Source organism: Trematomus bernacchii, unplaced genomic scaffold (genome assembly GCF_902827165.1).
Source record: "Trematomus bernacchii unplaced genomic scaffold, fTreBer1.1, whole genome shotgun sequence".
NCBI lineage: Eukaryota > Metazoa > Chordata > Actinopteri > Perciformes > Nototheniidae > Trematomus > Trematomus bernacchii.
This window is the reverse complement of record NW_022987803.1, coordinates 7818366-7845763: the sequence shown is the minus strand read 5'-3', so window position 1 is coordinate 7845763 and position 27398 is coordinate 7818366. Positions and strand designations below refer to the sequence as shown.

Genomic DNA, 27398 nt, shown 5'->3' with positions numbered 1-27398 from the left:
GTGTGTGTGTGTGTGTGTGTGTGTGTGTGTGTGTGTGTGTGTGTGTGTGTGTGTGTGTGTGTGTGTGTGTGTGTGTGTGTGTGTGTGTGTGTGTGTGTGTGTGTGTGTGTGTGTGTGTGTGTGTGTGTGTGTGTGTGTGTGTGTGTGTGTGTGTGTGTGTGTGTGTGTGTGTGTGTGTGTGTGTGTGTGTCAAAGTACTGTCTTAACCTCTGTTGCTCAAGACTGTATATTAGCATTGTCATGCTTATTGCTGATTATATATCTTGATAGTTTGATAACATAATTATTCCTAGGTTCAGAGGGTGTTACAAGATATTTTCTTTGTGTTGCATAGCTACTTAAAACTAGAACACACAATTCTGCATGATCAAATTAGTGTGCAGTATTTGTGAACATGTATAAATATGCAGTTCTTCCTGCAATTAGTCACGTCTCAATTCCGCAAAGATTAACATAGCACTGTTATCACCTTCAGTAGTCGAAGTTCCTATTTTCTGACATTGTGTTCTGCTTGTGCTCTGTACACACTCCTATTTGCAACTGAGTGTTGAGCTGGACTTGCACTTATGCAGACTCAGAGCAAAGGTAGCAAAGTGGTACTCTAGCAAAGCAGAGTAAGGAAAAGATGTGGCCTAGATATGGTGCATGACTAATTGAGCCAGTATTCTTGATCTTGGCCTGTGTCAAGATAAACAGATTTGTCTGATGACTGAAGCCAAAGGTCAGGAGTCGTCTGCCGGACCAATCGGAAGTGATTAGCACTGATCCTTCACTGTAGAGCCAATGTTCGAGGAAAGCCATAAATAGGTTTGTATATGTATAAGTGCAATATTCAAATGGCAGAAAACACAATATTTGTGAAATGTTATCGAAGGCTATATAATAATGTGTTAACATACCACTTTAAGTACTGTGGAGCTGCAGACATATTCTGTGCTACAAAATGTATTATATATATAGACATAACAAAACATATTTGATGCTACAGATCCTCTTATAAAACACACATAATAATTTAATATAGTTTTCAAATGTAATGAGAATTATGTTTGAAACATGACCAACCCCTCCAATATCCTGCAATTGCAATATCAGTCACAAATAATCGCGAGTCATTATTTATTTATTATTACTAGTTTTGTAAGATAAATAGATCATTCAGAAATCACTATTAATGATAACGTTTTGCTGCTTTCAGTATCCTGTAAATACTAAATACAAATTGCTTGATGATTACAAATAAAATAAAGCATAATAATTAGGATTGTCCTGCCATCAGGGTCAAGGCATCTTCTGTGCCTCCACCCAGCAGAGAAGGAGCCTGCAGTGGTTGCTTGATGCTCTCACACACACTAGCTTCACACAAGTCTCAGTCACACACAGACATGGTTCCCTTTGTATCTGCAGTGCTGCTGACATACAGGGCTTGGCAGAACAGAAGTGGCATTGAGCAGAGACGTAGGAGGAATTTCTACGCCTGGAGACCCACTCTACGCAGCAATGGCTGCTGGTAGCCAGCTCTACCTCCTCCTCCTCCTCTCCGAATACCAAACGCCCTCCTTAACTTTCCTACTTTGCCTTGATTTCTTTTCCTTCTTGTATTGTTCTCTTCATGGGCTTTGGCAGTCCCTTTTTCCCCACTTTCTCAGCATTGACAGAAGAGTTGTTTACTACGTTCACTGAGACCCCTCCCACTACTCGGGTCTGCAAACAGAAAAAATCACCACTGTGACTTTTTTGTCTCTGTTGTCATAATGAGATTCCCTTTTTTCTCTACACCAGAGGCCAGATGTGGTGAAGGGATAGTAGTGAGTCTGTGATGAGCCAGTGTAAAATGAGGCAGCAGGCCCAGCTGACTGCACAGAGCTGAGTGCTGCTGCTGAGCACTGGACTCTGTAAGTGTGTGTGAGTCTATGGCTGTGTGATATACTTGCTTTCTGAGCGAGAGCAACAAGAGTACTTAAAAATGAGCTGAGCCTGATGTACGAGTCCTAACTGCTCAAGTGTTTGGAGCACGGTTAGCAGACCAAAACAGAGGAATCCTCTGCTGCCAGTACTGTAGGAGGCAGGATAAAAAGTGTCAATGATACAGCAGGGAGAAGCAAGGCTGCCATTGTGGTGGTGCTGGGCAGGTTTCCCCTACTCCACCCAGCCCACCCTCCTCTCCTCTGCCTTCCAGCAGCACCCCGCACACCCCCCACCCCCAGCCTGTGTCCATATTAGGGCAAAACTCAGCCAACCTCCCCTGGAGCTGAGCTCAACTCCCCCCAACACGCCCTGCTGTCACATTTGCTCCAGCGAAGGAAGCCTGAGGGAGACGCAGCTCCCCTAACCCAATTTGAAGGGCTGTTTTCCTGGCTAGTCAAAACAGCAAGGAGTTTAAATATGGATGCACAAGGCCAAGGCCGATCTTGTTTTGTTTTTAAATGTGGCTGGTGCATTTTAAATGTTTTTTTTCTAGTTAATGGGCTTAACTTGAGCGGAGATTGACCATATGCCACTTGCTGATCATCTCTCCATAGTGCCATGTAGATGCATCTAACATTCTTAGTTAAGGTTACCACTAGATAATGGATCCCATAATCCTTTCTGTGTTTATGCCAACTATCTTAAGTTGTTCTGCAATCGTTAATGTTATCAGTTTTAATCACAGTTTAGCTGATCCTTTAATATTGTGACATACTGGTTGGTTGGTACTACTTTCCTGATTTTTGTTAGGATAAAACAAAATATAGAACTACAGTAACAACCTTCAGCACCGAGGTAGCAAGTTTGAACAGATTATACATTACATTGCATTACATTTAGCTGACGCTTTTATCCAAAGCGACTTACAATATGTGCATTCGACCAGGAAGATACAAACTTGAAGAAAACAGAATCATATAAGTACATCAGGTTTCATAGAGCCAAAACATTTCAAGTGCTGGCTTTAGATAAGCCAGTCCTTTATTAGTATATAAGTGCTCTGTTAGCAGTTCTTTGTTAGTAATTCTATCGCTCGAAGTGGAGTGGAAAGAGATGAGTTTTCAGTCTGCGCCGGAAGATGTGTAGGCTATCTGCTGTCCTGATGTTAATGGGGAGCTCATTCTACCATTTTGGAGCCAGGATAGCAAACCGACGTGTTTTTGCTGATGGGAACTTGGGTCCCCCTCGCAGTGCGGGTGCAGCGAGCCGTTTGGCTGATGCAGAGCGAAGTGCACGTGCTGGGGTGTATGATTTAACCATGTCCTGGATGTAGGAAGGGCCAGATCCATACCAGACCAAAGGTCAAGAGCACATAAGTATATTTTCACTCACTTAACTGGAGGCTTGGGCTGATTTATGTAAAGGATTTGGTACTTTACTATGGTATTTCAGGATGTAAATTCTCCCCAATTAGACAAAGTTACGCAATAACACTGGTGGTGAGACACACTGGTTAAACAATTGGTTTGTGCTTGCCAGTCATTTTCCTAGAGATTCCCAAACACAAGTTATTTTGGGTCATTGGTGTTGATTTTGGTTTCCTTCGGTCTATACAAAGTCTCTCGGAGAGGGAAAAAGGGTTGACTTAACAGACATAAGAACTACTGGGTTATCACACATACCGGCCTTTTTACCAAGAACCGTTTCACTTGTGTTACTAACTACAATTAGCACAAATTGACAGAAATGGTTTGGATAAGTCCACTGGTGAAGAAACTGTTGTGTTGAAGGTTGAGTAATGACATGCCCAGACCTCTGTTATTATCTGAATTGGACATCCAGTCAAGAAACAAAGTAAAAAGAAAAAAATCTACGTAACTGATCTTTTCCTAATCAAATCGGGACTTTGGGAAAAATAATCAAATTGAGGAAATGAGTGGCCTCTAATTAGATTATTTTGGCTATTACATTTTAATTACATTTTCAATGGGAATAAATAACCAGAAAGTTCGAAGGCATGTTTTCTTGATTGACAGATGTCTTGGCCTATTAAAGTCAGTTGCGGATTGCAAGTTGTTATCAATCTGTGAGTTCACTGAAACGTTCTCCTTTTTCTAAGATTATGATTTAGATTTGGCATTCTACTCAAATCCAGGCTAAAATATTGCATCAAAGGGGCTTTATTATGTTTTTGGTGGTTTTCCCTTTCCTATAGTGTGTTATTAAGGTTTTTGTGCATGTAAATGGTCTGCAAAGGCTAAATCCCAGTGTTCCCTCCTGAGGGAGTTTCTCTCCTACACACTTCCCCCCCCTGCCTGAAACGCCTCCATTGGACTCTTTTGTTTACTTTAGCAACATAGTGACATCACTATATATAACACTCGCGCTTCTAGCTGGCTTGCGCGACAACACATTTTTTGTACGTGATAAGCTAAGGGGCAGGACATCTTAAGGCGGTTGACCAATCACAACAGAGCCGGCCAGCTCTGAGTACTGGTCTCAGCCAGAGGGTGAAAAGAGGTGCTGCAGCACAGGCAGTATGAGAAAAATAAGACCCATTTGAACATTAAAGCATGGAGACATGTCACAGTAGAGGCACAAAATACACATTTGAACCTGAAAATGAGCCTTACTGTGAGCATAACTGTGATTTTTCCCTAGATATTACAAGATCTCCATATCTGACACCTTGCCAATATCACTGGTAGATCAACACTGAGGCATGGCAAAGATGTGAAAGCATTTGGCCGGTGTTCATTTCTCTTCATCTGGGATTTACTGCAGTTGACCCACTCAACAAGGCTTTTTTCTAAATGGATTTATATTTCATCGGCAGTTCTTTTTTTCCTCAACACAAACAGCAAATCAGGCTTTGATTTAGCTGGGAACATTTAATCACGTTTGAAACTTAGAAGACTTTCATCATGTTCCAGGTTCAATGTTTTGAAAGCATGGTGGTTTGATTGCGTGCACCAAGATACAGGCGAGAGAATTGGCTCGCCTCATTACATTTGACCTTTTGTGGGGCTTGTTTGTCAGTGTTGTAAGCTGACTATTTAATAATAGTTACCTGAGGGAAAGGAAGCAAACTGAAACCAGATTCTTTACGTTGCAGGTCAGGTTTAGCCGGCTTGGAGTCGTCTACGTAGAGCATTTCCTGTTACGTGTTATAATTGTTTTTTTTCTACTCCTGTATCAAGTACATGGAGATAATTATTTGTTGTTTCTTACCCCACAGGTAGGCTGTGACCATATAGTTTATAATGGCACCTATGTTGCTAGATGGTGATTTGAATAATATATCAGGATTATTTTAATTAGAGGGGATACAACAACTGAACTTTCATCTCGACTTAACCGCAGCAGACATTATAGAACTATGTAGTTAGAGGAACTTTAATGTGTACTATAGCCACTTTCACAACAAGTACTTTGCGGTACTTAGTCCCCGGTACTTAGTCCCCGGTACTTAGTCCCCTCGAACTCTTTAGTCCCTGGAACTGTCCTAGTAGATCGCATTCTCACCGGAATAAGTCCCTGAGGGAGGATTACGCAAATGAAGCCGCTGACGTCACTTCTTCTTCTTCTGCTTTGGGTTTACTGGCAGGCCGCAAACAACTTCACGGCGTATACTGCCACCCGAAGTCCCCGAGTCCCCCGGAGTTGGGGACTGTCTTCAGTAGAAGCTGCTGGGTGCGTCTTCCGAGTAAAATCGCGCCGACACCTCCTCATCACTCGTCTCCACCGCTCCCATGTTTTCTTTTGTGTTGCCATAAATTAGTCTCTCTCCGTTGGTGCGCTGGGATAATGCTAATGCGAGCAAATAAAATGGCGGCTTCACAAAACCTTTCGGAGTTTTACGAGGCGTGGTTTGCAATTCGCCCAACCAATCAGAAATTGTTAGTGTGGCCGACACACCCACGAACCATTTCCTCCCCAGGAAAGTACCACCTCTCTAGCAGGGACTATCTGGGGGTGAAAAGGTTTGTGCGAACTAGGGACTAGTTCCAGATCTTTTTGGTGTGAAACCAAATCCCCCCCCCCCTTATCGGCCTAGTTCTTGGGAAAAGTACTCCGGTGTGAAAGCGCCTATTGATTGTTATAAGGAAGTTCTAATGGTTTTAGTTGCACACATGATTCTGTGCTGTTCTACCTGAGAAAATAAAAGCAGTTAAACACATTTCCCACACTTTTCAGCACTTGTTCAACCTGCTTTGGGTTTCTTTCATTCTTTTTGTGTACACGGGGTGAGATGACAGACCCATTTCCTGTTCAACTGAGGGTCAGGAATTAAAGGTTTTACACGCAGAAGTTTGAATTCTTAGATTGTTATGTTTATTTATTTGTTGTTGTTAGAGGGAATCAATGTCAGGGTAGTAGGGATGTCATGATACCAGGGCCCTTTCTCATTTCTCGAATTCCCCTCCTCGACTCCTATCCTCGTGTCTTAGTCCCGCCCACAGGAGATGCGAGTGGCGGAGCAAAGGAGGGGAACCGAGGAGAGAGGAGGGGAAGCAGCAGGCGGTTAAAGAAATGAGAAATCCTCTCCTCTGAGCGGTCATTTTAAAGAGACGTCCATTAATGATGACAGGAGGCACAGCAGCACTCTGTCTGATGGACAGATGTGTTCATGACGACTTATATATTTACTTTTAATTCATTCACAGTGCGGTATAATGACACAATAACAGGCTACAGATGCGGACATATATATACACACACACACACACACACACACACATATATATATATATATACACAATTTCAGATTCAAACAAGTATGAGAGCACTCAAAAGTTTTATTTACAAGTATTAGAAGTAAGCATAGGACACCAAACCGAGACCTGTCTGTCCGCCGCATCTACGCACTCACATACACACATGGTACCACACGCACCTACACACTGTACCACACGCACCTACCTGTACCACACGCACTTACAGCTCCTAAAGCATATAATCAGGCTACAGCCGTTGTGTATTTTATTATGTGAAGCACTAAATGGTTTTAGAAAAATATCAGCTCTTTGTTTTTAGATATCTACTAAACTAAAGCATACAAATAAAGAGAGTAATATATTATTGTTATACTGAGTGATATCTATTATACACACTGCTCTGCTTTCTGCACGGACCTCACAGCTGTTCTCACTGTAAACATCGCGTCGCCATGAAAGCAGTTAATAAAATAATATCCAGGGGATGCATGCAGAGCTGTCATTGGCTGAGATCAGTCCGGCCGTGCGTCACGACTCTTTTAAACATCACTGTTGCCGGAAATGCATCCACGAAGGAGCCGTGGAGGACCCATCAGTGTATCCTCGATTATAGCTCCTCCAGAGAGCCTCCTCGGCGCTCGATCCTCGGTCCTCGAAGTGCATTTAGAGAAATGGGATGTCCTTCAACATGGCATGCTGAAATTCATTTCCGGGTCACTACCGGAGGACCGAGGATTCGAGGAGTCGAGGACGGGTAATTAGTGAAATGAGAAAGGGCCCAGGAACCAATACCAGTCAAATGTCACGTTTGTCAATGCCAATTCAATACCACTGTATTTATGCAGTTTAATAACAAAACAAAAAATCTCCATGTACCTCAACACACATCCTTTATCAAGTTTGATTGCAGATTTGATAGGGTCATATTCCCTCAGTTATATATATATATTATATATATATATATATTATAAACCAAAAACTTGTATACGTTTCTGGCTAAAAACAAAATTTCGCCCAATTCACATTTTTACTTAAAGGTGGGGTATGTAAGTTTGAGAAACCGGCTCGAGATACACTTTTTGTTATATTCCATGGAATGCTCTTAACATCCCGATAGCAATGAATATCTTAAGTGCTTTGACAAAAAATCCATAAAAAAATGTCATCTGTGGAAGCCGTAGTACTGTAAAAAGCACGACCAATCATTTTAGCCGGCCCGGCTAAAATAACTGGATGGCCTACCTGCCTGTCAGCCTTCCATCTGTGCACAAACTTATCTCGTGCCCTCATTGGTCATGTGCGCGTTCGTGTGTGTTGGAGGAGGGGCTCTGTAAGGAAGTGGGAGATTTCTTCCGGCTGTGTATTTTCAAATTCTAGTGATCTCGAGCTGGTTTCTCCAAAATGACATACCCCACCTTTAATAGTGCTGGAATGCACCTAAATCCAAGTCAATAGCACCTCCATTATTAGATGCTAAGAGCTAATGGATAACATAACCATCTGTAGGCTACTCCTAAACATTTTTTAATGTTGCATTATCAGGTAAAGATAGGATGATTCTCATTGACTCGTCGTAGTAAATGTATACATTTATATGATCTAAAGTGGCCCAACTTGAATGCTTTAGGAACAAATGGGTGGAATCGAAATTTTAAATATTATTTTTCCTTTTTCAATTTTAGAGTTTGGGCGTAAGGCTGTAAGTCTTAAGCCCTCAGTGCTGATACGTAAAAAAAAATATGACTTTCTACAGTAAATGAACTTGGTACCAAAGTATCAGTTCTTGTCACATTCCTAAAAGGGTATTGCAGTGCAAACCGTCATGTGTGATGTCATAAAATGAATACAAAGTGAATGTACGCACTTGTTACATTACGCTGTCAACCTCATGAATCCTAATGGTTAGTGATGTCTCTGTTTCCCCCTCACCCCCTCCTAAAATCCTCAGACAGAGCTCACTGGGCTGCATGATCCATCATCCATTCATCAACTGTTGCCATGCAGAATGGAAGAAAGAGTTGTTCCACACACACACACACACACACACACACACTTACTCATGGGACAGTTGCACACTTCCAGCCCATTGAACCTCCATTGAGGGTTAACCTCAGTTTGAACCCTTAGAGGGTGTTTGCAGGAGGCAGATCATCCAGAGCCAGATGTGTCGCTCCCCCCCCCCCCTCCTTTCTGTCTAACTGACTCTATCCTTTGCGCTTCACATTGCAGTAGAGGACAGACTCTTGCCATCATACTCGTGCAGTAACACACACTTGCCTGGTGTCACCTGGGACTTCAGCTTACGCTCTACTCGGTCACAAATGTGCACACCAACTCCCTTTGCGTGACCTGGAGCAATATTGGAAATATATGTTGGAATTTTCCGGCGTTGGAGATAATGTTCGTCCATGTAAATAATTTAGTTGCAGGTTCAATCCTGGATGTCTGAACATCAACAGCTGTCACGCTATCCAGGGGTTTATCCCTGTGGTTTAGGGAGTATGTAATGGAGCAGCTGATTAAACTCGGAATGCTCATAGTGTCATTTTACACAAACTAAACAAACGATGTTCACAAAACTACAAATTACTTACATTATTTTAAATGCCCTCAAACACAATAGAGTACTGTAAATGCATTACATTTAATTGTAGGAGGACCCAGTGACAATATAACCCATTCTTTGGAATTATTTGATGTGCCTACATTAATAATGTGTTTAACTTTTATTTTTTGTAACACAAACAATCACTCATGCTGGATCATTATTGACCTAAGTAAATGAGAGATTCAACAATGCATCATTTGGAATTCAAATAGCAGTGTTTTTTTTTTTTTATAACTTAATGGTACAACCTATTTGCCAGATTTACATACATTTTACATAAATTAGGAAGAGTGAGGTGTTGGACCAGGCTTTATATTTGATCAAATCCGATTTTTAAAACTTTTAATTAAATCTATTTTTTACACACTTAGGAGTTGTACATGGTTTTAAAAAATTGCACCAAACCTGTTACCTGTTTGTTTTTTAATGAGTGAGTCCTTAGTTGAAATTCAAGGAAGAATTAAAGCAATGGTGACAGTAAAGAAAATGTCACCCCTGATAGCCCTTAGTCTCTGTTACAGTAAAATCAGGGATGTACCCGCTAACTATACAACACAAAAGGATGCCTATCATAGTTGTAGACCAGGCTAAATTTGAACTATTCCTAATTTTTGATTGTGGAAACTTGGATGCAGTATTGAGAAAACGACGGATCTTGATCCAAAGTAGGTCACGGCCTGTTCCTCCCTCAGGGCAAGAAATCTTTCTGACTGCGAACTAGAGACTTGCAGATCAGCAGTTTACATCTCTCTGTAAAACTCAGGAACCATTGTTCTTGGGATCATGAAGCATTACATCCAATCCAATCTGGTGTGACAACCTTGACTCTTGCCTTTTTGTCAGAGCAGTTTTTCTGAGAAGAGTTGAAGGCACTTCTGCTGTCGACCTTGACAAATGCTCTGTGACTGACTTTGTGTCTGTGCTCATCACTCTTCCGTTAGCACAGGGAAAATACACATGATGTTTCTTCACTCAATTGATTTCTTACACTGACTGATAACTGTAGTGAAACAATGTGGAACCAAACCTTAAACTTGAAAAGCCATGCAGTAAAATCTGATTGTTCTGAAGAGTACAATGTCGATTTTTTTTGTTGTCAGAGGACATTTTCAAGGGTTGTATCTTTCTTGGCACATTTCCTCGATGTGTTTCAGTAGTAGTAATAACTGTGCCAATGCAATATCCTGTTCCGGGTGCACTATGGCATGAGTTCTGAGACCTTTCTGGTTATGACATAGCATTATATTTATGACCCATTCACCAGTAACTCCAGTAAAATCACAGCTACAAAGGCATCTACATAAGTGAGTCATTTCAGGGTGAAAATGTAGCATTTCATGGACATATTTATGAGTAACAATTTCAAGGTGAGCAGATGACACAATACTCATTGGAAGAACATAAATAAAGCCAAAGAGATATGTCTTGCTGACATACTGTATTTAAAGCTTTATCGGTAAGGACACTTCAAACTGTGTTGGACAAATTTGCACTAGATTATAAAGGCTTCTTACTGATTCATGAAGTACTCAGTGGTTTGAGGCTAATGTTGGCCAAGTAAACAGTCTGTGAAAGCACAGCTGATATGAGGGACAGATAAGAGGGACTCGGGAATGTTCTCTATTATGGTCCATTTAACCCAGTGAACTGTGGGATATGGAGTCTTTGGTCTCCTTGTGTAAACGTTGGCTACAGACCATTGGAAGATTACATTCGGTAGTAGCAAGTAGTGTGTCTTTCCATGTTAATGCACCTTTTATAGATCTACAACTGTTTCATTCACGAAGGAAGATGTTGCTTCCTGTTTGTTGTGGATGAGATTTGAAAACATTATCCATGCTTTGAAGGCCTTTTCCAGCGCTGTTCAGTTTAGCTCCACTTCCGTCATTCTTCTTTGTTTAGTCACAGTGCATTTCCCTAAGCAACATAGTCACAATACTGTTGCTCTCTTTCTTCTTCTGGATTTAGTTTGGATGCACAACTCATATTTTCTACCTGAGATTTCCCTCAGGATTACTTCTTTATCACACGTCTGCATTCTGTCACTCTTCCTCTCTTTACCCAGAAGGTTTAGCATCCTCCATGCAGTCAACCAGAAGTGGCAGCAGCTTTCATCACACACCTTCCCCTTTTTGTGTGTGTGTGTGTGTGTGTCAGGGTAGCACTTATATTAATGTGCTTCCCCTGTTTTAACCGACATCTCTGCTATCACCATGGAAACAGCTTTTAGAAGCAGCCTGTAGACGGAGTGTGTGGTTGTTCACAAAATAGACTAATGTGTGAGTGCTATTAAAGGACCATGTCAATAATTAATTGACACCTGTTGCAAATGTTAGCGTTGTCTCAAACTAAATTGTGATAAAAATGTTTTCCTTTTCCTTCATTACTCTTTGTTTGTACTGGACATTGGTTGCCAGGGTCTGGTGAATCAGTGTTTAAAAAAGATTATAATTTCTTAAAACTGACCAGACAGGTAATGTGTATGTGGAGGAAGTGTGTTAGAAACAGTTCCACTGAAGCTGCCATCATAGGCCCAGTTCCAACCCGTCCCTACACCCGCCCACGCCTTGACAGAGTGAGCTCCGTCTGTAGAGTGAGGCTCCCTTCCTTTAGGTGTAGCGTACAATTAAAGCATTAATCGGTTGTTTATGGGCCGCTTGGTTTATGCAACAGACCCTGTAAATCAGGGGTGGGGAACCTTTTTCCTCTCAAGGGCCATTTTCATTTTTTCAACATCCTCCGAGGGCCGTACAAATTATTGACCTCTGCTTAAAAATACTAAAATCAGAGCCCATTCATTTGGCCTTTCTTTCATGCTGTGCAAAGAAAAAGCAAGCTCTTAATCCAGATATCTTACCATGACTCGCGCATGCATGCACGAGCACGGTTGTGGCATGACCCCCAAAACAGAAAGATATGGACAAGATGTGTGCAAATGTATTTAGTTTCCTATCCATGTGAACATGATTTAAGTGGGGGGTGGACCCAACCTCCTCTAGGGGGGTCCGGGGGGCATGCTCCCCCGGGAAGATTTTTTTTAAATGTTGAAGTTAAAAGCATCAAGCTAGCTAACCAGATGCTAATAACAACAAAGTGATTGACTGTATGATCAGTATGACAGATGAACAGATCGCCACTGGGCTTTCAACTAAAGACACAGCCACGCAAAAACTGCGGCATGTGTACAGCTCCTTATGGGTACTGCCATTTCTGAAGTGCCGGAGCGACGTTCTGGTGCTCTCCGTCAGAACCCTGTCAGACGAGACCTATACCACGTGATGACAACTTAGGCTCATGTTGTGTTCAAGGACCCTGACCTTGGCCAGGAAAAACAGGCACTCGCTTGTTTAATTTTTTTGCGGTCTAGATTTCTTTAATTCTTTTCTTTTTTGCGGGTGTGTCTCGCGGGCCATATACGGCCCGGGGGCCGGAGGTTCCCCACCCCTGCTGTAAATCTACAAAACTTTACTATCAATTGCACACATCTACGATTTTATTGTCAAGACAAGGCTATATATGTTCCTTGAAAAAATGATATATCATTTAAGCTTTAAGTTGTTATAATGCATACGACAATATGAAATGTCAATCTTATTTTGTGCATTTTAATAGTAAACTGGAACTATTTCCCTTATTTTCATCTTCCTAACCTGCTGTTTTTGTTTTTATACAACTTAACTTACAACCAGTTATATTCTAACTCATTTTGGATCATTACTAGCTGAATTTCTGGGGTTCTTTTGCAACATCAGAGTAAAGGATGTTCATGGTAACTTCATTATAAACTGCCCAGCAGCTGCTTTGCACCTTCGGGGGTGTTGGTAGAATATTAGTAGTCATGTTAAAGCAATCAGATGTGATGTGGGCGGGACTTTAGAATAAAGAGTGCTGAATACGGAGACGGCTTATTGCGTCAATGCTAGGGTCGTCGTGAAATGTTCAATTAGTTTATTCTATGGGCTAATGGCTGACATATGCTAAATATCACAGCCTGACTGCCCAATGGATGAATAGAGTGATCTGTATTACAGAAGATTTGCACAAATCAGTCCCTCATCCAGAAACGTGTACAAATACAGTCAAGCTCAATTACAGCAACAGCTAATTATATTAAGTGTCATGTAATGAAGACACCAGTGTTTTTTGATAGTCCTCATTTCCCTTGGGGCAAAGAACAATTCAGACTGAGAGTAGGTGAGAACAGACTAGATATGTAAGAAAGACCTGAGAAACTGCCTGAGATACATCCATTTTTTTTTTTTTAAAGTTAATAGATAACTGGGTTTAAGTCTGGTTAGCGAAACAGAGTGATCTCATTGTGACAAAAGGCTGTCCCAAGAAAGTTAAATTAACTAAATGATCCAATATATAAATGCTTTCACAGCATTCATACTGTTTAATAACACAGAAAGGGGCATGATGGCCTGTATTATGATGCATGTTATTCCCGGTGGGGTCACTGGAAAATTCCATTCCGGCTCTCGATTGATGTTTCCTGAAAAACATGTTTATTTTTTTGAGTCTGCACGCATCTCCATCCTCTCTGTCTGGCTCCACCACCTGCCGGCATGATTGACAGATTTACTGACTTTCTGACCATTAAACTGAGTCATCTGCTTACTGCCTGGCTATTGCGCTAATAACTGCCCATATGAAGGGTTAGATGGATGACCGTCTCTCCGTCTGGGTAGCTAATGGCTGTTTTTATAATCGGTCCAAAATCTGCTGGCTAGTTTGTAAATGGACTCCCGGTATAATTTAATTCAGTGTCATTGTGCAAATGAGTTGACTGCCTGGCGACACCTGCTTGTATCCTGGCATGGAAAAGTATTACAAATTAAAAGTATCCAGCTTTGAGTCACTTAAAGGTGGGGTATGTAATTTATTTCAGAAAGACTTTTTGTTATATTCCATGGAATGCTCTTAACATCCCGATAGCAATGCATATATGAAATGCTTTGACAATAAATGCATAAAAAAATGTCATCTGTGGAAGCCGTAGCGCTGTAAAAAGCACGACCAATCATTTTAGCCAGCCCGGCTAAAGTAACTGGATGGCCTACCTGCCTGTCAGCCTTCCATCCGTGCACAAACTTATCTTGTGCCCTCATTGGTCATGTGCGCGTTCGTGTGTGTTGGAGGAGGGGCTCTGTAAGGAAATTCTAGCGCACTCAAGCTGGTTTCTCCAAAATTACCTACCCCACCTTTAAGAGGAAGTGGAGAAATGAAAGGGAAAAAGACAGAGAGAAAAGGGAAGCATGGATAAAGAAGTTGACTCGCAGAAAGAGAGAAGTTGCTTGTATAATAAAAGCGATGATGCTGAAGTGTCTGCTCCCCGCGCTCGGTCTGTGCTGTCCACATGGTGTTTTGGCAAGTGTGTAAGAGGTCCAGAAGGGACCAGAAGTGTGTGTGTGTCTGGGGACAACATAATGTTGAGGTGAAGTGTGCTCATGTGTCAGAGCACAGGGACTCACTCACATTACTTTGCCCTGATAGAGTGGTGCAGTGATGATGAGAATAAGATCTGTGGCAACACACGCTTATGATAATTACATGTTTTGTTAAGCAGGGTCATCTCACAATATTAACACCACTTTTGTGGTTTTGGAAGCGTAAATGCAATCACCAGAAGAAGAAAGCTAAAGTTAAGGCTATAAACAAACGTCGTTTGACTTCGAACCAGAAGTGGTCAAATGCTAGTGTGTCGAGTGTCCCTAGGGGGCCATCCATCTACAGCATGCCACCTTTATTTCCCTGGCTTGCCGTGCAGGTCCTCCAGAGGAGGGATGTGGGTCAACACAGATGGATGAGGACTATTTTCTCTGACAGGTGGCACTGTCTTCAGGCTCCTGAATGCTGTATTTTTGCAATAGAAGATGGAAGATTTAAACGCTGAGAAGAATGTGCACACAGCAGATGTATAAGTAATGCTCACTGCTACTTGGTATGATCAGTTCTTAATTTGTATGTGGGTGAGTTTAATCTGAAAGTGTGTGTGTATGCTATGCTCTACAGACCATGTGAGAATACACTGTGAAAGCCTAATCACCCATTGCATATCATTTGGCCTCATGCATGAATGTTTCTTATTTTTCTCTTTCATTTGTCATTGCACACAGCAATTGAAGGAATAAATGAAAACCCTGAAACGTGCGCTGACAGCCAAAACTGTTCTTACCCACCTGATTATGTTGATGAATTAGTTTGATCTTAAAATGGATGCGACTGCCAGGCAATTAGCATTTAGCACGAGGAAACACCCCATGAGCCCATATAAGGGCAGCAAATTGAAGTACTGTGTGCAAACCACAAACCAACATACACTGAAATTTGACCGGTAACATTAAAGTGAGACAAAAGAAGAAGAAGAAGAAAGGAAACTTTAAAAATGTCTTCTGCAGTGAAGAGAACTTTACTAAATAAAGTTTTATAAAGAATAACATTATAGTTCAGCATATGTGATTCACTTTTTCCCAAAAAAAAAAAAAAAGAGCGTGCACTCGCTGTTACCTTAAAATAAAGTGCAGAATATAGTGGACCATTGTTATTCCTTCAGGTGTGTATAAAAGCTTGCCAAGGCCTGCGTATGAGCATGCATATTGGTCTAATTGTGTTGTCATTTAGGCTAAGTGTGACACCATGTCCTTGAAGCCTTCTAAAGATATGCTTGTTTGCTTCAAATGGATTTCGCTACTCTGCTTTGCTAACGCTAGAATGTGTGAATGGTTTCATTTTAAAGCCCTGTCCTGCATAGCTCATTTTTTAATTTAGCAACTCTAAAATGTGTCCAAACACTTGACCTGTTTGAAGACACACTGTACACACTGTACCACACTCAGAGGCTGCACTGTGCCCTCGTGTGTTGACTACTTTTTCTTGTGCCTTTTCATTTTGATAAAAAACATAACTTTATAAAACATTCATACAACAATGATTGAATCCATTCAGAATGGTAGAGGCTTGACTATTATGTGCCTCTTCTGTTTGGGGCTGGCTGTGGCTGTAGTCCACTAATTGGAAGATTGGCAATTCGATCCCTTGGCTCCTCCATTCTTCATGTCGAACTGTTAAAGCCGCTACACACCCACCTGAGACCAAAGATCGCGTACCGAAGGCGTCCCGACTTTTACGTCGGCTACGCTGCCCGCTACGCCGCCCGCCTACGAACACACCGCAAATACTTCAGTCGACGAGTGGCAATAACTGTCCTTACCAGCAGGCAGCGGTAGTGTGAACAGCCAATCAGAGTGATTGCTTGGGCCGACTTTCTCTGACCTCCCGCGGCCGATTCAACATGTTGAATGGATGAGGACTATTTTGAATCGGCCGCGGGAGGTGTGAAAATGTGCCGTAAAGAGATGACGGTGCGGCACACACCAACCTGAGTAGGGCGCCGCGAATGCCCGACTGCCTCTGACGGCCTCTGACTCCCAAAATCGGGTTGGTGTGTAGCCAGCTTTAAACCCAACATTTCTTAAGTCAATTTAAAATGGACAACCTTTTTTTTTGTACCTGTCCTTCACTGGTAAATCTGAGCCTTCTTCCTGCTACTTATTTCTTTGAAGTCAGGTCTCTATGACTGGATATTGGTGGTTGTACGACTATGCACTGGAGCACAGAGAGTATTTATAGACGGGCTGGAGTGCATAATGATGGCCTGCCCTGCTAATGATTTCCTCTTTTGTTCAGCTGGATACCATCTTGGATTCTGATGCCAGAAATAGTTCCACCTTTGGCACTTAAAGTGTCTCTAACAGCACTAATGTCACTTAACTGTTCCAGGTGCAGATGAATCATTCGCAGCTTTATTTATAAATCATTGATTCATTTTGGGTTGATAAAATGTTTTCATTTATTCTTTACTATATATTTGGGCTGCTTTTGAAAAAAACAAACAAATTGCGATTATTTTGACTGATATAACAATTGTGATACGAGTCACGACATTACAAATATTGATCATCTTTCCATCATTATGCTCAATATCATTCAAAGATATAGTTAAAGTGATCATGGTATGATTTTTTATTTTATTTTTAAGGATCAGTACCCAGCTCAAATATGTTATTCAGTCGAAAAACTATGTTTAGGCCGGGACATCTCTGCGCACCTCAATCCCTAATTAAAATATTCACTCTTCTTTTGCATGTACCAAATAAAGCGATATATTGAGATTTCAACATTTTGATGAAATGTCCAGCCCTACTACATTTTTTTAAAGATATAGAAATGAACTTCAGATAAGTCTTTCTTAGGGTTTGTGACAGAATGAAATGGTGCCATCTTTTGTATGTATTCCCTGCTCTCATCCTGCAGGAAGTAACAGTACCGAGCATGCTAATGACTGTCAGCACCCACAGCTTGTCGCAGGACATTTAATACTCCAGTGAACATGCAGCAGACGGAGCTTTAATCAGCTTTATTTTAAATATCACACAGACAATGGTGTAGATTTCACTGTTAAATAATTCAGTGTGTGTTCTGTGGCTGTATTTGTTAGCTGAATGCTTGTATATGTGAGAAAGGGTGAGGTTGGAAATGTGATACTCTACCTGTCCGATGCGCAGATGTTACACCAGGTTGTGTGATTGGTTGTCTTTCAACTATAATTTCTTTCCCATATATATTCTAACACACACTCTTTCTTTTCTCTTATTTCAGAGACAAAGAGAAAGCGGATGATATAGACAGCAACCCGGGCTCCTCCACCAGAGAAGGTAAATGACTCTTACACAAACAGTTCCTGGAGCATGTGTAGTCATATTAGAGTCAGACCACAGTGTAAGCTGCCACTGAGGCACAGCAGCCCAGTCACTAAACTGTGGTTAGATGACTGCAGCTGGGATTAGCCTGCACTTGTCGTAGAGAGCCCAACACTTTCTCCCTCCAAGGCACTGTTTTTCATTCGGGTTGTTAAAGAGAAATTCTGAACTTTCAGTTAACATTTCTTAGATTTGGGCAGGGGGAGGCTTCCCAAAGATTTGCCCATCAGATGAAGTTTGCACTAACAATAAAAAAGAATTGTTGGATTGCTCTTATTATATGTGGAAAGAGCAAACATTGCATTTTTATATCCTAATATCTAGCAAGTTAAATGACAAGCCATTTTCATAATCCATATGGCTATTAAAAAGGTCTAATGCCAGGCAAAGGCTTCTGCTACTGATGCTTCAGTTACACATGGCAACATTTTTAGAGGATTAAAATGAAAATGTCCAAGCTTAGGGAAATGTATCTTTGCAAATAATCGACATGTTTTAAAGGGCATTGAACTACAAGAACTGTGTCTTACTGATACATTTAAATGATTCTAACATGAGCATGATCAATTAGGCATACACTAGCTAGTTTTCTAGTTGGGTTAAAGAAAAATGATTGCAACTATAAAGAAATTCAAATGTGAACAGCTGCAGTTGTTAGGGACATTTAGAGTCCTTTTGTTCATTAAAGGTGCCCCGTGGAGTTTCTCTCACTGATTAATTCCATTTCTGCTATTGGATCTGATTTGGTTGCTATGTGACAGTGCTAACGATATTTGATAACATTACTTCTCACACCGTTTTCCATATAAAAGAAAATATGAGACCTTGGAGGAATACAAAATGCATTTTTCACTCTACAAATGATTGTGTTTGTTCGCTCACAGCGTCATTTCTCTCCCAACAGAGGTTGTTTCAGACGGCAGGAGAGGCCATTTGAACGTGGCATTCATTTTGAGTTTGCTTTAATTATAAAGTGCAGATAGCCTCGAGACTGCTGCATTGTTTCACAAACACATTTTTCAAACGAGGAATGTTGGAAATGAAGTCAAAGGAGGACAGTGGGGCTAGGCGAGTTTCTGTCTGTGTCACTGAGAACTACTTGTGGAATGTTTTGTTTGTTTGTTATCCAACTCATTTGATATTAATACAGACAAGGTACACGAAAACAACATTTGTCACAGCGGGAGTAAAGAAAGCGTACCTTTTTTTTGTAATCAAGAAATTAGCCCTCCCATGAGTCATCCAATTTCAACGTTTTGAAATATTATGAAGAAAGGAATTTACAAATTCATTTACAGGGGCTTAAATAACAATAGAAAACCAGAACATAAAAAAGTCATGCAAGTACATATATAGATCATAACAAGAATAAAGTTCCCCAGTGACACAAGTCTGACGTTTGTTTTGCACCATTTAGTGTCCGAGGGGATTTTCAAATGTATTTAATTATTTTTAAAGTGTATTTGGTATTTCTTGAGTTCTTTTTTCTTGGGGAAATCTCACCACATCTTCCTTATTTCTATCATTGTAGTTTAGGACATTCTTGTAAATGACTTCATTAAGGGAACTATCTTTTATCTCACAAAAAGATATCCCTTTCTCTGGTATACTATATGTGATATTCCCCTTTCAATTGGAACCACGTCACAGCTGATGGTTAACACTATGGGAAAGAGTTACATTTTCCACACTTTCAATCCAGGCCGTATAGATAAGTGGATTTGAAAGAGGAACCGGGCAGACGAGAAATTCCCCAGCAGAGTTTCCCCTTCCCTGTCTGTCCTGACCGAAACGTAGAGACAGGACAGTCTCATGTAACAGAGAGCAGAGACTTTACAATTCTGTGAAGCTCTTAAGAGATGCAAAAGATTCTTTCTAGTGGCCCAATACCGAAAAATGTATATATATTCGTAGAACTGCTTATCCCCCTTGGGTAAAAATGGCATAGCTTATGTGTCCGTATGTTAATGCAGGTTTAGTGAACACGGATTTGTCCTGTATCATCATCACAGTTAATGCCTCGCACTGTAGATACTATTTAAAGACTTTAGTTTGCACACACTTCACTTCCAAATCATTGAGTTACACAGAATGACATTACATTACATAAGACCCAAATTGAGTTAACTCCTACACTACTACACGGGTGTGTCTCACTCTTTTTTTTGCCCAGTCACTATTGAGGAGTTGTTAATGGGATTAAATTAAACACCCATTCTATCTGCTGGCTTGTTTGACCCAGGTCAGGAGGAGGGTTTTCAAACATGTCATGTGACCATTATTGTGACTTTAACCCTGCTTATAACTAGTAGGGATTTCTGAGAAAAACATACACAAAAAAACAATCCTCCAATAACTCATAAAAAGAGAGGAAGAAGGAGACTAAAGAATAGTGATCCTGTGAAACATTCATATACCTGGTTAGACCTTGTCTGTCAAGATGAATATGTTCCAACAAGCATTAGCGAGGCTTGTCTCTAATTGTTCACTTCACAGCAGACATTTTGAGTACTGTCATAATAAACAATAGCTGCTGCATTCAATTCATGTAAGAGCAAGCTCCAGATTCCTGATGGTGTGCATACTGACTCACTGTGTTGGCATACTTAAATAGTTAATAGAACTGAGCCATTGTTTATGGTATTGGTTCAACCTGTGATTGTATTGCTATTACAAATGAAAATGTCTGCAGTTGAAAACTCAGTCCTATGCTCCAGCTAGCTAGTGTTGTTATAATGGCAACAAACCACATATGTGACATGCCTTAAGTGAATAAACAGGAGACCATGGGGAGAGCAGACATCTTTTATATGCCCAATTTTACTGCGTTCTTTAGCAGATATGGCATGTTAACTTGTAAAACATGTCACAATGTCTCGATCCAAGCCTCATTTTTTTTATAAATGTACGTTTGTTTAATTATACATAGCATGTTCAGCTTGTCTGGAGCTGCTGTTGCTTTCATTTCCGCTTTCAAGAATGCTGCTGGAACTGGTTTGTTTTCCCTCAGGGGGAAATAAAGCTCAAACTCAAATACAGGTTGAAGGCACAGTTCTCCCCAAACTCTAAGATATGTATTTTTTCTCTTGCCTGTAGTGCTAGTTATCGTTCTAGATTGTTGATGAGTGTCCAAGATAACAAGTGTAGGGATGGCTGACTCCTCTTCAATATTAAGAAACTAGATTTCACTCAGGTTTTGTTGCTCAGAGCGCCAACAAATGTCAACAGCATTGACTCTTTCTAGTAATCAGGATCCGAGCAGTTTGATGTACTTTCTTTAAACCGCAGAATGACTCGTGCATCAACTCATGCCTATAAGGTATATTGTTAGAGCTATCTTACATCACAGCTCAGCCATGGAGGATAGTATTAATGTTTACATCTCGCACCGTCATCATAAGTAGATACCCTTCTGCGCAGTGATACAGTGGAAAGAAAGTAGTTCCTACATGAAACAGCTCACAACTAGGCCCATGCAAGTATGTTTTTTGTTTTTGGGTAGAACTATCCCTTAAGATAACTGTCACAGGATATTATCATAGCGTGAATGAGCATGCATGTTTGCATTTGTACTCTTCTGGTCAGATGTTCTGCATATAAGGTTTCTGCACAGCTGACTTTGCTCTGGGTTTCATTTCATACCTCTGCATCGTACTTTAATCACGGGGTTAAGTTTCTGGGTGTACCTTACATTGTATCAGTGGCAGATGAAAGCTTCACTATGCTTTACTTCATCTGTACACAGACCTGTTTGGTCGAATTAATCAACAAAAGCCTTAGCATACCAGAATGCAATGCAGCTACATTTTCAGTGACATCACTGCAATCACGGACACTCCCAAGTGTTCATAAACCCGATGACTCTAAGCCATAATAAAGTGTTCTGTAGAGGTTTTTAAAAGCAATTCATGTGTTGTAAGACAAATTAATTGTAGAACAGTATGAGAACAATTTTCCTTAAGGCGTCTGTAAAAGCTAAAAATGCCGTTTCCCCCCCCCTCCCCGGACACACTTTCTATAATGAATAAAAGAAAACCTGAATGGAATGTTATAGCTTGACTTGTATATGTTGTTATGGAAGCTTTGTTGTAACATGATGTTGCTCAGAAGTCAGATATTTCTGATAGTATATCTCTTGTGATGGTTACTGGCACCTGAGGGTAGCAGAAGCAGAGTTTGGCTGCAGATAAAGGCAGAGGCTTATGAGGAACTTGTTGTAGCCGCAGGTCAGGGTTGCTCCATAAAACGAAGGTACTAGCACATGTACCAACATGCTGTCATTTCAGTACAACTGCAATCCCTGTTAGTGAGAGTTCATGTGAAGCAGCACTGCCCCCTTCTGGAACAACCTTGTATTGAAGCACCGTGTTAAATCACTACATGAAATTCATTATCTGACGACTTTATAGGATTAATTATGTCTCCAGAATTAAAGCTGATCCTGAATGAATTGTACTCAATGTGTTTTTGAATTGATGAGGGGTGAAAGATGAGGGTTTATGATTGAAAATAGTCGCTGGAGGCTGTGCACTGTGAGGATCATGTGCACACTGCAGGACAGAGTCTCTGTTGTTGTCTCCTCACACTATGGCCTGTGAAGTCAAGGAGAGGTTGGATCTCTGTGTGTGAGGAGAAAAGAGTGCGCTGAGAGGCTCTGTGAACAGCTGCCTCGTGTCCTTAATAGACTGACTAAATGATATCGGCAATCATACTTATTTTATCAAAAGGGAAATTGGATTTTGTGACTATTGCTCCATTTAATTAAAACAAAAATATATTATAATATAATTAAATATCAAAATATCAAATAAAATGTATTTCTGTTTTCGATAAACACAATCATTTAAAGTAAGAATGTGTTAAAAACAATTATTAAATAAAATAAAGATATTTCTATAAACATAAGATTTTAAAGTATGATTTTGCAATACCAACATCTCATGAAATAAAGATATTTATACAAACATAATACAACATTGAAGTAAGAATTTGTAAAAGATATAAGGTATAGTTCTTTAAAAATATGTATATAAACACATAAGTTAAAGTATGAATTTGCAATACCAATTACTAATAAAAAAAAAAAGCTTTTACTATAAAATAAAAAGTTAAAGTACACATTTGTAAAAAAAAACGTACAATAAAATAAAGATATTGAATGGAATAGAGGAATGTCCAATAAAGGATTTTATATAGAATAAAAATATGTATAACCTAATAAGTTAAAGTTAAAATGTGCACACTGTGCTACAATATATAACATGTAATACAGTATTAACAGAGGCATATTAGTATTAATATAATATTAATGCCGAATTGCAGTTTATAAGGGTTTGGATTCTGATGGTGAAGTAAACTGTTTAAATTGTGCAATTCAGCATTAATATTATATTACTACTAGCAAATGTATTAAATGTGCAAGCATAAAAAACATCTGTCATCTGTTTTTGAAGACCCTGGGTGATTTAGTTTCCCACCCAAGGAGAATGTAAAAACATCCATCTTTTGAACCCAGCACAGTTATACAGGGTGTTTCTCAATGTCGAGGACGCTTGCTTGGTAGCACATGTACCTCCGAGTCACTTCCTTCAGAAGCGAGGCAAGAATCCTTCCTAGCCTCGGAAAACGAAGAATTGTGGAACAGGCTAACAGGTGTGCGTCATATGCGAGGCCCCGCCTTAAATGGAACGCGATTTCCGCCAAAGATTTGGAAATTGGTCCGTGCGCAAAGCATTGTGGGGATTTTAAGACCGTGGAGGATACACATGTGCAGCCTCGAAATTTCCCGCAACGAAGTACGCCGGCCTCGGTAGAATTCCAAGTATCCTGGGCCCAGGAGTTCAAAACTTTTAATCCCTATCTGATCAGATCAGATTTGGATTTTGGGTAGTTCAAAACCAAAAAACTGGATTAGGATCACTTTGATATCCGATCAGATCAGGAAATCCAATCCAAGCTTTAATCTGGATCAAATCCTCAATATGGTTAGTTCAAACCGATAACACAGGATTGGGATCAGTTTGATCCCAAAAAACTGGATTATCCTGATCCCACCAGAGGGGTGGATTTCCAGTGGATTACCAGAGCAAAATGTACTGTACAATTTATTTAAGAATATGTTTCAATTTAAATAAGATGGCAAAGTTTGTTAACTGAAATAATACACCATTTTTAGCCTTCATGGCAAATACATTTTATTTTTCAATTTTTGCTCACGTTTGTGGTGGCCTATTTTGTTTTCAACCAAATGTTGATGACATAAATGTTTATGCTCATAAAAGTATCACAACAAAGATTGTCAATCACACATGTAATTTAGATTCAAGAAAAAATATCTTCAACAAAAAAAAAGGCCCTGGACATTGGAACAGTCCTTCGGCAGGACTCGATGATGTAGCATCCTTGAAATAGTGGCTCTGGAGCAGCCTTCCTCGACATTGAGAAACACCCACAGTCGCCATTAGCATGGCCATGATGAGCTGGGATGTTTCCTGCAGTCGTGCCCTCATATTATGCCCCTGTAGGCCTGCTGAGATTACAGAGTTGTGACCACCCTCCATGGCTCAGGAGGAAGACTGTTCCCTGGAAATTGCTACCTACCTACTGCCTTTTGCATCTAATAAAACCTTTACTGAGTGAAACCGCCATTTAGGGCAGCAGCCATGTTTTCTTAATCCAAAAGAGCAGAGAAATAAGGTCAGAACCTCAGGAGTTCTGAGCAACAAAGGTGGGAGGAGTTCTTGCTCTCAGCCTCTTCACTGACCAGGAAATACACATGTGCATACTGTGAAGGAAACGTTGTTGTTTTTTACTACTTTTACTCAAGTTCTTGCAGTGTCTGTGTTCACAATAAGAAATCCTTTGTTTAGCCTTCAAATGTATTTCAAATTGTAGAGCTGAAATAATACATCCAAAATGTATATCTTTTGAGTTTAGTCAAACACAAGAGACATTTTCTGGGAATGAATGATGGCAGCTTATTAATATTTTCTAAATCATTTGCTGTCCGAATTACATTACATGTTACTTGTTAGACACTTTTATCCAAAGCGACTTACACACATTCAGTACTGTGGACAATCCCCACAGGAGCAATTTGGGGTGAAGTGTCTTGCCCAGGGACACAACGACATGCTGACTGCAGTGGGACTCAAACTTGCTATCCCCTGATTCAAAGTTATTGTTGTGAAAAGACTGAATAACATTTTTTTTTTTTTTAAATATCTTTCACTTTTATCTAGAAATGCAACTTGACTTTGATAAGGAGTTGTCTAAACTGCTCCTGTTTTTAGACTGGGTCACAATGATATTTGATTGAATCATTCTCATCATACATACAGTCATTTTCAACTAAACCACAACACAAACTGAAGTAAAGGAATCAACTGCCATTGATTCATATTTGAAATTCCCCCCAAAACTCAGTGCAGGATCTCTGTGGCTGAAAGTTGACCCCAGTGATATTTTCTTCATCTGCATTGCCATAAAATGACTCATGATGCCAATTGTGGGTTCATATAAAACAAAAACTTGAAATTCCTGTAAAAATGTACTGTGTTGGCTTGTGGTTTGCGGAGTAGTACATTAAAGGCCCGGACACACCAAGCCGATTTTGGCCGTCGATGGGCGTCGACACGCCCTACTCAGATTGGTGTGTCCCGCACCGTTGTGTCTTTTCAGCCGTGCCGACACCTTTTTGGCCGAAAACCCACTGATTCAACATGTCGAATCAGTGGGCAGTCGGACAAAGGCTGTCGGCAAAAGAAATCACTCTGATTGGCTGTTCAGCTAGCGAATCAGTGCATGAGAAGCAAAACGGAAGTGAGGGACCCAAACCAACTATTAAGAAGGCAAATCTGAGATTTCATTTAACTCCAGCTCTCGACACAGGTTCGGGAAAGCCCCATGAGCTTCTCGCTGTAGAGTGAAAATGGAACGCTCACGCTATTTGTTGTTTGTTTATATCACGCAGTCTGTTCTTCTTCTCTCGGTGTATCACGCTGTCTGTCTTCCGGTTGTTGCCTCTTTTGAATGACGAATACACACTAGCGCCGCCTGCTGGTAAGGAGAGTTATTGCCACTCAAGCATGCGCAGTTCGTACGTGCTACTTGGCCGTCGGCTGAAGTCTTTGCGGTGTGTTCCAGTGCGACACATGGCCAAGACGCAGAGACGCGAGGCGACACAACAGTCGGGGGTCCGTCTGTGTCAGTTCTTTGGTGTCATCTTGGTGTGTCCGGGCCTTAAAAGTCAACAGTCAGAACAAACGGAAACAACCTCTGTTGGATAGAAATGTCTCTGTTATCTATCAACTACACATTCTGTATGACTTCTGTTTGAATGTCCTGTCTGTTATTCACTGCTGTATTCTGACCACCAGGTTTGCTGGAATGGGTAACCTGCTAAAAGTCCTAACAAGGGATATAGAGAACTATCCACGCTTTTTCCTGGACTTTGAAAGTAAGTCTGGCGGAGGAGTGGATCAAAGGCACAAAAGATGGATGGAGAAGGGGGGGGTGGGGGTCTCTCAGCTGCTTGCTCTCTATCAGCAGGTCTCGGTGAAGAAGCCTTGAGGAGTCTGCTTTCTTCCATTTGTTTCCTCCTTTTTTTTCCCTTCACTGCGTCGGGACCTCCTGCTCTTTCTTCGTCTTTGTTCAAATAACTTATTCAAGACTTTTTAACCTCACACTTTCTTCCTTTCTCTTGTTCTTCTCTCTTGCAGAAACCAAATGGGGAATCTGTTAAAAGTGCTCACTTGCACAGAGCTTGAACAGGGGCCAAACTTTTTCCTTGACTTTGAAAGTGAGCTCAGCTTCTACCTGTCTTTGTGCTAGGCAAAATTCCCTAAATTCATTTTTCCTTTAACCTCTCTTTAGCTGCTCTCACTGGTCAGGGGTCAGCCTATTCAACTGTTAAACCTCCCTGCTTTGCATTTATTAGACTGATTTATGTCTTTGAAATCCTTTCATTTGAGACATGTTGAAGAAGAATGGAGCTGACCCTTGACCTTTGCTGCCTGCTTTTACTAACTTATTTGCATGCACCCACTCTCTATGTGCACTTTGTATACAAACTGTCATCAACGGGTCGCTCATATTAGCGCTGCAGATCATTGAATATCCCAGGGAAATCTTTCAAAAGTGGATATAAATACTAAAATTGGCACAAACTCATTTGAGGTTACTCTTTTGAAAATCCAAGATGGCAGCAATTTTCCACCAAAGATGTCTTGGAAATATCGGGGGGGTTTTGCCATAAAATCACTGTCACTTGCCCTATAAGAATGATCTAGGTGTCAAATCATACATTTTCGGCCATGTAGAAACCAAAATCAGATGTGAGGTATTACTCAGAAGCTTCTTTTTACCATGTCTAAGCCATAACATCTAAATAATCTTCCAATG

General features: G+C 40.6%; 1 protein-coding gene across 1 annotated transcript in view; it reads left to right on the top strand.

Annotated features, from left to right (window-relative positions):
* The window catches only part of fam49a (family with sequence similarity 49 member A), a 44179-nt gene that overhangs the window by 7377 nt on the left and 9404 nt on the right, over positions 1–27398 (top strand). The window contains exons 2-4 of the mRNA XM_034150436.1: positions 1783–1895; positions 17896–17951; positions 26375–26454. Of these exons, the coding sequence (XP_034006327.1) occupies positions 26385–26454 (70 nt within the window). The 5' untranslated portion in view covers positions 1783–1895; positions 17896–17951; positions 26375–26384. The remainder of the gene's footprint in view (positions 1–1782; positions 1896–17895; positions 17952–26374; positions 26455–27398) is intronic.